We start from the raw sequence: 13,268 nt of genomic DNA, 5'->3' as shown, positions 1-13,268 counted from the left end.
TAAGTAAACTGTTACCTTAACATGAGCCAGTGGGGTGATACGTCTGTCAAAAAGAAAAATCTTCCTAATAATTAGAGTAATTTGAAAGTGAATCCAGGTTCTTTGAGGAGGGCTTCAAGAAGAGGATGGACCATCACTTTTTTAATATATTAGAAATTCCTTTTGTATGTTGGTTGAGCTAGATGGTCACTAAAACCTCTTCTAATTCTCAGATTCTGTGACTGTGTGATTCTCATTTGACCTCTACAAAAACCCTTTGAGATAAGTCCTACAGGTAAGAATGTTTACATTTTACAGATGAGAAAACTGAGACTCAGAGAAATTACTGTCATGCAATCCATATGAGAGGCAGATCTATAATCAGATCTTCCTGGCCCCCAGTTTTGCCCTCTATTCATCCTACTAAATGACAGTGATTCATTTAACATTATGTTATAATTTTGAAGCCCATGAATCTTTTGTCTCCTAAAGAACATAAATTGATCATATCCAAAAATGGTACTTCCATTACCAAATTACTCATTTCCCAGAGAATTACAATTCCAATAGAGAAAGGTAGATAAAATTCCAATATTTGGTGCTCCAGTCAACAGCTATAAAAATTAAACTTGAGAATGATTAAAAATCCCCCACACATTCTAAATGTCTTAAACAACCACAGTTTTCTAAGAGTCATTTGATAAATGTCATTGGACACTTTCATTGAGGCAATAGGGGGTAGGGAAATGAATTTGAAATCAAGACGATCTGAGTCTTCTCACTCCTCTCACACCCATCAGATTTGTTAATATGATTTTTTAAAGAGGAAAATGATAAAAGTTGGAGGTGATGTGAAAAAACTGGGACAGAAATGCACTGTTGGTGGAGTTGTCAATTGATCCAACCATTCTGGAAATCAATTTAGAACTATGCAAAAAGGCCAATCAAACTGTGCTTACATTCTGATCCAGCAATATCTTTTCTAGTCTGTATCCTAAAGAGAGTTTTTTAAAAAAGGGAGAAGAAAGAACCTACTTGTTCAAAAATATTGATAGCAGTTATTTTTGTGATGGATAAGAATTGGAAATTGAGGAAACCATCATCAACTGGAGAATGCCTGAACAAGATGAAGTACATTATTGTAATAAAATATTTTTGGCTGTAAGAAATAAGAAGCAGGATGATTTCAGAAAAAAAAAACTTGTAAAGACCAACGAGAACTGATACAAAGTGAATCAAGTGAAATCAGGAAAACATTGTATACGATCACAGCAATATTATACAATGGAAAACTTGAATGATTTAGGTAATTCTCATTAAAGAAATGATGCAAGACAATTCCAAAGTACTTATAAAGAAAAATGTTATCTGCCTTTAGAAAAATAACTGATGTCATCTGAATATAGTCAAATCATACTATTTTTTACTTTATTTTTATTTTCTTCTAAAAAATGACTAATATGGAAATGTTTTTCATGATTGATTATGCATAACCAATTTCAGATTGCTCACCATCTCAGGGAGTGGGAAAGAAAAGGAAGGATAGATTTTGGAACTCAAAACTAAAAAAAAAATGCTAAAAATTGTATTTACATGTATCTGATGGAAAAGAAAATGTTTTAAATGTTTTTTAAATGACCTGAATTATGCTTCAGACACTTATTTACTGGGTACTGAACCCGTCACATAACTATGGCCAGTGTCAGTTTTTTTGTCTATAAAAAAGAGAAATAATAACAGCACCTACTTCATAGGATTGTTGCGATGATCAAGAGAGATATTAAATGTAATATAAAACGCTAAATATTGACTGTATTTATTTAACTACTTACCTGTAGTCAGTACTAAAAAACATAAGCCTTTAGACAATTGTTTTCAGAACAAGAGGTCCTCTACCTCTTTTTGTGAGCTGACTGACCTTTCTCTTCCAATCTTTTTTATATTCTCTCCTTTGCTATCTTTGACTTCTGTATTCTAGATGAGCTCCTTTAGAATTCTTCAAGTCCCTTCTTAGTATGCTCCTTCTCTTGTGATGGAGGCACCTCCATGAGAAAGGCACATGACTCTACACTCCTGTCTGTACATTTCTAAGCTTTCTTACCACTTGTGTTGCCAGTAGGCTATCTGGGCTATTACCCCTGTTCCCTATTAATTCCTCTTGCTGGAATCTCACAATTGGTATTAAAACAAGGATTTTCTATAGTTCCACCTATAAGAAGACCCTTTAGTTATTGTCTGGTGTTGGAAGTTTCAGGAACATTGGGTTAGGTCAATTAACTGCACTGTCACAAAATGGAGGATTGGTTCTATGATAGGTAACTCTTTTGCTATCTTCAAAGCAGATCAATCAATTAATCAGTAAACATTTATTAAGTAATATTCTGAGCCAGACACTAGGGCTATTTTTGTTTATAAGTCATTTCAGTCTGACTCTCTGTGATCCCATTTGGAGTTTTCTTGACATTTTCTTTTAGAGATGAAGAAAGTGAGGCAAATAGGCTTAAGTGACTTGCCACAGGGTCACCCAGCTAGTAAGTGTCTGAAGTCAGATTTGAACTCAGGAAAATGAGTCTGACTCTAGATCAGGACCTGATCCACTGTACCATCTAGCTTCCCTATTAGTGATAGAAGAACAAACATAAAAGGGTTCCTGTTCTCAAGGAATGTACATCCTTTTCAGAGAAATAGCATATAAGAATACATCCAAAAAGTAAAAAACTGTCTATCTTTGATGTTTTTTCTATATTGTGACTTTCTTTCAAGGAGAAACCAGTACTGCCTGTGTCTTATAGCTCAGTTTGCCTCTTTTTCAAGGCAACACATTACTCTCTGTATTGATTTTGTAGCTCATTTTCTTTCTTTTCCACTCTTGGTAATTCTTTGACACTATACTTTTATACCTCTAAATGACATTTCATAATTTCTTACTGTGTCGCAAGGTCTTGCTTCTACATCTGCAATTGGGTAATCTCAATAATTTTTAGTGTATATTTTGCTCATTTATTTTTGCAGCATTTCTACTTTGCTTGCTTAGCTAGTGAATATCTCCTTGCATGGGGCTAAAAAATCCCTTCATATTAAGACATAATGTCCATAAAAACCAAGTTACATGTGCTTCTTTGTTGTATAAGCTCTTTGCAATATTTTCTTATTCATCACTCTAGAGAGAACTCTTAAGAGTTAAGAGACTCCAGGCTCAGATCCCACATCAGACATTTCCTTAGCTATGGGACTATGGCCAATCCATTTAATATCTCAGATCCTCAATTTTCTCATCTGTCAAAAGGAGATAACAGTTTTACTGCCTTCCTCACAAGTCTGTTTCAAGGAAATCAATCAATCAATACACATTTAATCAGAGACTACTATGTTCTCTACTCTAATCACAGCTATCAAGCAACTGAGCATTCAATGACAAAATTGAAATAGTCCCTGACTTCAAGAAGTTTGCATTCTAATAAGAAAGCTTTTGCCCACTGGAAAGCACAAGACAAATACAAGTTATTATTACAATAATTCAACCATAAATACTCAAATTTGAAACTTCAGATTTCCCTGCACATTTTACTTCTTGCTCTTTCCTAGTTTGGCTTCTTTTTAGCATGGTAAACTTTGGAGAAAATTTGAATTGGTTTCACACAGCATGGGCAGGAAATGTTATCTTCATTGTTAAAGAAAGTTCCCCAATTGATTGGATTACTACAAATCAGTTTGAAGATTGAATACTGAGAACAAAAATATTTCAAAATAAATGCAAGGTACTTTAGGATAGGAGGAACTAGGAACTGGGTGCTCAGGAAAAACTTCATGTAAACAGTGGTGCCTGTCTTGAGATTTAAAGGAAACAAGATAATCTGACGGGAACAAAGCAGAGTATATTTCAAGTGTGAGGAACAGTCAGTACAAAGAATTTAGAGATAAATGGAATGCCATATGTGATGATCAGTGAAAAAAACCAGTTTGGATGAGTTGTATAGTACAGAAAGGGGTGGTGGGGAGCAATATGTAAAATGGATAGAAAGTTAGGTTAGGCTAGAACTTCTTTCCAAAATGCTACAATGGACATGTATATGAATCCTAATTCTTCCATTTTTTTGTTTATTTGACTTTGGGCAAATCAGTTCATTTCTCAAGACTTCAGTCTCCTCCTCAGTTAAATGAGGTTATTAGACCACATTTTTAAGTTGTGTCTCTCACCAAATTTAAATAAGCTTCTTCCTTTAACCCCCCCCATTATTGTCTCTCTCTCTCTCTCCTCCTTTTTTTTTTTACATTTTGCAAAGCAATGGGGTTAAGTGGCTTGCCAAAGGCCACGCAGCTAGGCAATTATTAAGTGTCAGAGGTCAGATTTGAACTCAGGTTCTCCTGACTCCAGGGCCAGTGCTCTATCCACTGTGCCACCTAAATAGGTCATTTTTAATCTTTTTCTTATAATTTTGTGGCTTTTTTTACCTTTTGCCCAATTTGGACAAAAATATATCTGTACAATAATGGTAGACCTAACTAAGTAAAGTCATCTCAAAATCATTTAATGGTGAGACTTGGAAAAGGATAAGATGAAGAGATAAAAGTAAAAATATTTGCAAATACATCCTTTTTCCCCCATTAAAAATATTTTATCAAGAATAACATGATCATCCCTTTTGGAGTCTAATTTCATAGTCCTAGATGGGCTACATGAGCAAGGAGAAATTTCACATAACCAATTACCATCCAAGGTAAGATTTGAACACTGGTCTTCCTGACGCCAAAGGAGACTCCCAATCCCCTGCATGAGGGGTGGGGAATCCTTTTGTTCCTGCAAAGGGCCATTTGAATATTTATAACATCATTCACAAGCCATCCAAAATTATCAACCTAAAAATTAGCCCAAATTGTTTGTTCAAATAATTAATTCACCCTTAAAAAGTTCCTAGATTTATGAGTTTCCAGTCCTACCTGTGAAGGCTTTGATAATGCCAGAACAAATGATTTCTCAGTCTGTATACAGCCCATGGGCTAGAAGTTCCCCACCCCTGACCTTTACCATGCTTCTTGTTCTTAAGTCTCTAGAGTTTAAGTCACTAATTTCTTTTAAAAATCAGAATATAATCAGGAAAAACAATACTGTCTTATTTATTGATATCTGTAGGGTGGTCCTATCTTTCTAGATAGAGATTTCTAAAAGAAGAACCTTAATTTTTTGGTAATATGGCAGGAGGTGACGCTGACTTCCCCAGCTAGTGAAATGTGGTAGAATGAAGCAATTGATAAAACTTCCTTGGCCAACAGTTGGGTTGAACTATGAACCTTGAGCACTGATAATGAGATCTCATGTCTTGAAAGCAGAATTCTTCAGAGACCCATAGCACTTAGAATCTGTCCCCCCACCCCACTGGAACTGAACTTTAAGAGTTGCACAGAGTGCCATGCAGTTTAGCCTGGGCAGTGATTTAACTCTATCACATTTTGATGATGGGATTGGAGACCATGGCACAGTGAAGTTCTAGATCCTAGGGAGGGTCAGTCACTCTCAGGACTCTAAAACAAACTATATTTACTCATGAAGTTGACAACCTAAGAATCAAAGCAGTTTCTATGGCATTCAATGGCATTTTGTAAACTAGTCAGGTTAAAAGTTGTAAATTCTCATTTTCAAAGGGACTAGCTAACAACAACAAACAACTTCTAGATTCACTTTCAACCCAGGTCCGAATAAAAGGTAGACTGCAATCTGTTAACAATTTCTACCTTTGGAATCGGTGGAATATGTAGTGTATCTTCCATTCAGTAATGTGTACTTTTCAAATTAAACTCCTTATTAAAATATTGCTACTCAACATTGTGCAATGATCAACTATGATAGTCTTAGCTCTTCTCAGCAATTTAGCAATCGAAGAGAATTCTAAAAGACCTGTGATGGAAAATGCCATCCACAACCAGAGAAAGAACTGTGTAATCTGAATGTAGATCAAAGCATACTATTTTCACTTTTTTTAATTTGTTTTTTTTTTTGTTGTTCTTGTTGTTTATGATTTTCTTCTCCAACTCTTTTTATAGATGAGGAAACTGAAACATTGGGGTTTCATGTCTTGCCCAGAGGGACCCAGCTAATTAGTATCTGAGACCAGATTTTAACTTGGATCTTGACTTTATGTCTACAACTCTATCCATTGAACCACCTTTGCCTTTTCGGCAAGAGGAACAGTTCAGCTATTTGACTGGTGGACAGGTGAATGCCTCTGACCTATGTGAGAGTCCAAATTAACCCAATTCCAGGCAACTAGAGTCAGCAAAGAAATGGCAATGGATATCTTAAAGATCCTGATTGGGAGGAAAGAAGATTGGCTGCTAGCCAAGGTATCCTTGGTTGTTTCATATCTACGCATGCATAGAAGGATATAAGCTCTTTGAGGGAAGAGACTATTTCATTTTTGTCTTTCTTTCTCCATCTCCTAGCAGAGTATCTTTGAATTTTATCACTGTTTATTGAATGGGTATATAGTCACAATCATTATAACTATAATTATAATAGGTTACATTTAACTAGTCCTTTGTAACTCCTTAGCCCTTTATATTCATTAACAAATATGACTGTTCAGCAACACCTCAATGTGTGTAGGTAAAATATTATTAGTATTACTATTTTGATTATCTCCATTTTATATATTTCCCCCAAAAAAATAACATCTGGGTAAGTCAAATAGCTAGTATAAGCAGAGTCAAAACTAGCCAGTCTTCTCCCTAGTACTTATCTCTATCTAGCTACTGGGAGTTCAATAAATATCTTTGATTGGTCAATTGATTTGGTAGGTGCTTAAGGAGAAGACCTTTCTTCCTGCCCAAATCTTGATTCTTAGGAATCTCTTGGGGATTGGAAAAAGGAGTCTCTCCTGTCTAAATAGGACTCTTTGGTGTCCATTTATCATAGTGTGAGTCCAGCTGAAACCACAACCAAGTGACCAAGCACAGCCTTCTTTATAGAGGAAGCATCAGCTACACTCCATGTAGAATCATACCTTAAAGACTGAAAGAAACTCAGAAGGCAGTGAGTCTGTACAGCCCCTTCATTTTACACACAAGAAAACTGAGGCACAGAGCTTAAGTGAATTGTCTAAGAATCACTGAAAAGAGTCTCCCACATGGACCAGCAGGAGTCTCATATTCAGGGAGTTTTCTGAATATCTCTGAATCTCTGGCTCCTGGGGGAAAAAAATCTGAAATGTCAGCATCCCTTTCAACAGTGCCGCTCTACATTCTTCACAAATTTACCAAAAGACTGCGACACCCAGGCAAAGCAAAAGCTGACCTGAATAGTTAAACATGTAGACAGCTTTCACAGTTGTCTTGCCTCAATGGAGAAGAGTTGTAAACCTGATGGATATTATGTTCAAATTCGTTTCAGATTCTCTCCTGGCCCAAGATAAAAATGGTGTTTGCATTTCTGCCAATGACATCTGAACAGGAGGAATATAAGCTGCAATGGAAGGATTAAGTAATTAGAGGGGATTGAATTAGTTCAGAGATCAGGGTCACCAAGAGAAAGACAAAGAGAAAAAAAAGGGGGGGAGAGAGAGAGAGAGAGAGAGAGAGAGAGAGAGAGAGAGAGAGAGAGAGAGAGAGAGAGAGAGAGAGAGAGAGAGAGAGGAGAGAGGAGAGGAGGAGGAGGAGGGAGAAAGGAAGAAAGGAAGGGTGGGGGTGGGGGCCAGAGAGGGGAGAGGAGATAGAGAAGGGAGTTAGAGGGAGCTGTAAGCTGCCTGGCTTTGGCAAGCTATAAAAATATTCTCCTCTTCGCAGCTTGGTAGCTCCAGGGGACGGAACCTCACGTTTAGAGCTCGGCTACTCTATTCTATCTCATTTTTTAGATCATCAGCTGCGATGGGTGAGTAAACCTCCTCCTAAAAATAGGAAGATGTCTAGCTATTGAATGTATATGCCGGCATCCTCTACCTTCCCCTTCCCAGGACAAAGCTCCAGGATGAGGGGCTCTGGGGATAAGAATAGGGTTCAAGGTGGGGGCTGTCTCTATTGGATGCATGCCTTTGGATAGTGCCAATCAATTATAACTGACTGTAGCTTCCCTGTACGTGATAAGTCGAGTTCTCGGTAAGAATGCTCAGCTTTTAGCAAGCAGCCAGCCAGCAGGCAGCCTGGCAGATTCAGACTGGACACAATATCCAAAAGTTGAGGACTAAAAGGCAGAGAGAAGGGATTTCTGGGGCTCCTCCAGATACTACCTCCCCTTCCTCAGGAAGAAAATGGAATGCTACACCAATGCAGAGCCCTTCTCCCATGATGGTTTGCACATGCTAAAAAATAAATGGCCCAACAACCTTGTGGCAGGCAGGATTAACCTTCACTGACTCTCAGAATCACATTGCACCTAAAGCAAAAGATGGCTTGGGGTCACCAATCACATACGCCCGGACTCCTGGTATGTGAGCAGGCTGACCTTGGCCAGAGCTTAGGAGAGCCTTCTGGGTAGGGAAAGCAAGGTGAAGTGAATGTTTTTTACCATAAGACTTCTGGGAGAGGGTAACATCATAGCTAAGGGTAGATGGTTGGACAATAATAGTACTCCTTCCTTCCTTCCCTTCCTCCTTCCCTCTTCTAGCTATGTTGATTTGTCCCCATTTCGTCCTGAATGATAAACTTCTTTCAGCCTGTGTACATTGTAGAGGTCAGAGGAAGAAGAGGGAATGCATTGTGCTGGCATAAAGTTAGATAAGACTTTATTCCTACCCTCTTAGAGCTTACAATCTAGTAGAAGAGATTCAAATTCAAATACACTTAATTCAGGATATTGCAAGATGAATATGTTGGAGAGAGGAAAAAAACAAGCCCTATGTGAGAAAGGTGCAAGACCAGATGTGAGCTACGGGAGAAAAAAGTTGTTAAGGGGAAATCAGGTTTCATGAAGGAAATGGCATTAATGACATTAATGCATTTATGGCATTTATCAGGTTATTAAGAATTTCTTGTTTATTTGCCTGCTTTTAAAATGCCCCAATAATGGGATGGGGAATCATATTAAAAAGTTGCTGTCCAGTATAAAATTGGTAATGACTGAAAGCAAAGGATGAGTAGAAATGGAACAGGAAAGAAGGGAAAGGAGGTCATTCTAGTGTAGGGAACAGCATCAGCAAAGCTGTAGAAAGTATTGGATATGTTTAGGGGTCAGAAAGTCATCTAGTTGTGCCAAATGTGTCTTTGGAAAGGCAAAGTTACCAATCACATCATGGAGACTTCTTGAATGTCAGTTAAAAGCTTAAACTTGAAATGGAAATAGGAAATAAATAAAGATTTCTAAGCAAATCAGAGTCTTGAATAGATCTAAACATGAAGTTTCCTTTCCTGATGGAAGGAAAAATTGATTAGAAGTGTGGTAAATGGAGGCAAGGTCTATTAAGAGACTACTTCAATAGTACTGAATAATGGTAAACGTGTACTAAGGCAATAGCAAGGAGCATAGAGAAAGATGATGGATATGAGATGTGAAAAATTAGAGAAATTGATAAATGATGGCTGTAATCATAATATTATCCAAATTTATATAGAATGTTAAGATCAGCAAGGCACTTTCCCAAATGTCATTCCATTTGATTCTCACAACAATTTATCTTTATTATTTTATAGATGAAGAAACTAAGACTGAGAGGTTAAGTTACTAGCTCAGTGTCACACACTAGGAGTCTAAGACTATTCAAACTTGGGTCTTCATGACTCCAGTCCAACATTCTATCTACCTAGTTAATGAAAATGTGATATGAAAAGTAAAGAAGAGGGTGGAGCCAGAGATCTTGTAAAGGTCCCAAACAATAGAGAATGTATAGATGATAGTTCCCCTAATAGAACTAATTAAGTCAAAAGAAGGTATAGATTTATGGGGAAAGACTGTAACATGGTTTTAAGAGTGCTGGAATCGGGAAATTTGGGTGATTTCTGATAATTGCCTGATTATGGGAGTAGCTACCAAGGACAGCTTGAGCAGTGATGGAACAAATCCTCATAAGTTCAGAGGCAAGAGATGAGAATATTCACTCCTTTTGTTACTGTTGTTAAGTCATTTTTCAGTGGGGTCTGATTCTCCATGATCCCATTTGAGGTTTCTTGACAGAGAAACTGGAATGTTTGTCATTTCCTTCTCCAGTTCATTTTGTAGAAGAGAAGTTGAGGCAAATAGGGTTAAGGACAACTTTGAACTCAGGAAAATGAGTTCCAGGTCCAGTGTTCTAGCCACTGTGCCACATAGTCCTTGCTCTGTGGTGAATTTGTGTAACAATGGATAACATTCATTCCCATTAGATTTCCTGTCTATCCAATGGTTTTCTTTATCCCTACCTTAACATTTTGTTTCCCAAGGTTTTCTCTAGTTCTGACAGGCTGTATTCTATGCCCTAGAGATCTTTGATATTCTGACCTACAGATAGAAATTGTTGTGAGGAACAATTTTGTAAAGTGTCATATAAGGATGAGCTCTTGTTTTTATTGGCATTATTAGTCTTTATTAAGGGCAACAGAACTGGGTTGGAGTTAGGAAGACATAATTCCTGTTCCTGTCCTGTTCCCATCTCTCTGAGAAACTATGGAAAACCATTAAACTTCCCAATACTCCCAGGTCACTATCTGAAACTGTAAGTCACAGGAGATATGCATTCAATGGAAAGAGTTTCTACACTCAACTCACTGATGAAATTGTAGGTCCAAACCCTAAACCTACTACCCCTTCCCATTTAATTAATACTATTAGTAGTAGGAGCTGTAGGAACAGCAGCAGTGGCAATAGCATATTTTGTGTTCTCAGCTCCTTCCTCCTCTTGACATTTTAGACTTTAAGCTCTTTGAGAGCAGGAATTGGTATTTGTGCTTAATCTAGCTCATGATAAATAAAGGTTTGTTGACTTGATGTTTTATTTCTATATTCTAAGCTCCCTCCCAATTCTAGCAAGTCCCTTCCAGGTGGGAAAATTGTGATGTATGATGGTGAACAAGTCTCATAAGCACCAACAACCTCAGCTTCTCTCGCTATAAAAATGAAATTATAATATACTACTTACCTCACATATCTTCCTAGCTCCTCATTTTCATCCCCTCTCTCTATCTCATCCCAGTCCCCTTCTCCTTACCTAGATCCTCTTTTTGCTCCTGGAGATTTGAAATTCCCTGAGGAAGAGTTAGAGAATTCCCTGATTACTAATTCTCTTGGCTCTTGTAACACAATTTTTATCTTTCATAACACATGGGGTTCAATACCATAGGGAAATCTAAAATTTCCCAATTCTGTACCAGGCTTCTTTTGTTGTGGATTTAGGAAAGAGAAAAAAGAAAAGGCATTAGAAGAACATTACATGTGGCTATCAACAAAACTACCTGCTAGCTAGCTCTATAGTCTTGGAGCATAGCTTCATACTGGGAAAATCATAATCTCCAGGCTACAGAATTTTACATACCATTTCTTCCCCCCCTCCAGTTGTTTCTCCTGAAAATCCACCATTATCCATAGTCATAGTTCAAAAGCATTCTATGCCAGAGTTTCCTGGATTATTGAGCAAAGAGAAAAAAATGCTACGCAATTCGAATCTCTGTGTGGTAACGCTTTTTTCTTTAGCAAATTGGGACCCCAGGTTACATAAGGGAATGGACCTTTAGTTCCGAAGCACCTTTATGATATATGGGAGTTTTCCCAGCACTTGTTTTGGAATGAGGAGAGAGGAAGAGACAGGACTATATTTCACAAAGTCTCTGTAATGAAGTGTTTGTCATCAATCACAACAATTCTACCAGCCAAACAATTTTTTTTCAGAGACATTTGGGAAGTTTCCAACCCAAGATATTTCTAAAAGGACTCTATACCTTTTGTGTTTGAAGTAGGAGTGATTGGAAGGATGAAACTTGGTGGGGAAGTAGAAATTTGATGTCAATGAAGGTGGACTCCAATCCTAGCTTTGACTATACCTGTGTTACCTTAAGGAAACTGATTCATCTCGCTGTACTTCTCTTTTCTTTCTAGAAGGGTTAAACTGGAGGACCTCTAAAATCACTTCCAGCTCTACATGTATGGTCCTCTGACTATTATGAAATGTGGGCTTTCTAGGTAAGAGGTAAACTAGAGGGCAACCATGATGTAGCATTTGCAGAAAAAAAGGAAAAGATATCTTGGCCTCATGGAAAAAGTATTGGAACTAGAGATAAGAGACCTAGGTTTGAATCATTATTTAGATAGTTTCTAGTTATATGATGCTGAGCAAGTCGCAAATCAGTCTCAGTTTCCTCATCTGTAAAATGAGCATCTTAGACTTATTAGGACAATGCTTTTCAAACCTTAAAGCATTACATCAGGAGCGGGGATTCTCAGACAGGCAAGTCATATTGGTCTGGTCTTGCCAAGGCAACCACAGGCAGGTCTCAAAACTCAATAAATCTAGTAACTTTTTAGGGATGAATTAGTTAAATATTTAACCAAATTTAGCTCATAAATGATATCCTAAATATCCAAATAGCCCTTGGCAGAAAAAGGTTTCCACAACCCTACGTTACATAAATGGAATTTATTATCATGTAATGGAAAAGGGAGTGGACAGGAGACCAGGTTTCTAGACCTAGGACTATCATTAACTTATAAGGTGACCTTAGGCAAGTCCCTCACAGACTAGGACTGAAGTTGCCCAGACCTCTTTCAGCTCTAAAACATAACAGCTTAAGGCCTAATTTTCTATTCTTGTTCTCTTAGCCTCTCCTTCCCACTGAAACAAAAATAATAGTGTCTTTGAAGTTCCCAGGCATTCATTAGAAGTAGATAAATATTAAGTTGTTAGAGGGCTGGGTAGTCAGTTTCTGACTGTTATGATTCTTTTTTTTCATTGAATCATTCCAAAATTGATCATGTGAGTTAAGCCAGGGGAAGGAGGAGAAGAAAACTGAAGTCTGCAGAGCGTAAGCAGATAATGACTGAAATTAATTTACTCTCTTACTATGAGAACTAGAACCACATTTCTCTTTGTTGTTTTCTCTTTACTGGCTGATAAATGCTAAGTAAGAGATCTAAGTTCTGATCTCGGTACCTCCTTGGTCACTTACTTAGTATGTGATGCTAGATAAAATCATCTCCTCTTAGCCTAGACCCCCAAATCTCCAAGCAATCACCCATTAGATCAATAACCATTTACTAGATAACCAATCTGTACTAGGCCTTGTGAAGAAAAGAGAATAATACAAAGAAATTTTAAAGTAGTCTCTGACATCAAGAAGCTGAGACTATCTGAGGTGATAAGACAATTAACAATCTAAAGTAATGTTCATCTGTTCTATAT

The 13,268-nt window shown here is 37.4% G+C and overlaps 1 protein-coding gene across 5 annotated transcripts in view; it reads left to right on the top strand.

The window, feature by feature from the left end:
• LOC141520986 (rap1 GTPase-GDP dissociation stimulator 1-like) overlaps nt 1-13,268 on the top strand; it is a 122,062-nt gene that overhangs the window by 40,618 nt on the left and 68,176 nt on the right. For 3 of the 5 annotated variants that reach the window (XM_074233016.1, XM_074233019.1, XM_074233018.1), the window contains 2 exons: nt 7,364-7,453; nt 7,756-7,840. In XM_074233016.1, coding sequence (XP_074089117.1) covers nt 7,837-7,840 — 4 coding nt within the window. In that variant the 5' untranslated portion in view covers nt 7,364-7,453; nt 7,756-7,836. Of the gene's footprint in view, nt 1-212; nt 275-6,208; nt 6,319-7,363; nt 7,454-7,755; nt 7,841-13,268 lie in introns of those variants that run through there. The other 2 variants (XM_074233017.1, XM_074233020.1) reach the window with 2 other exon arrangements.

The sequence above is a fragment of the Macrotis lagotis genome, chromosome 4 (assembly GCF_037893015.1).
Source record: "Macrotis lagotis isolate mMagLag1 chromosome 4, bilby.v1.9.chrom.fasta, whole genome shotgun sequence".
Lineage (NCBI taxonomy): Eukaryota > Metazoa > Chordata > Mammalia > Peramelemorphia > Peramelidae > Macrotis > Macrotis lagotis.
The sequence above is the reverse complement of the archived record's forward strand: the minus strand, read 5'-3'. Positions and strand labels throughout refer to the sequence as shown.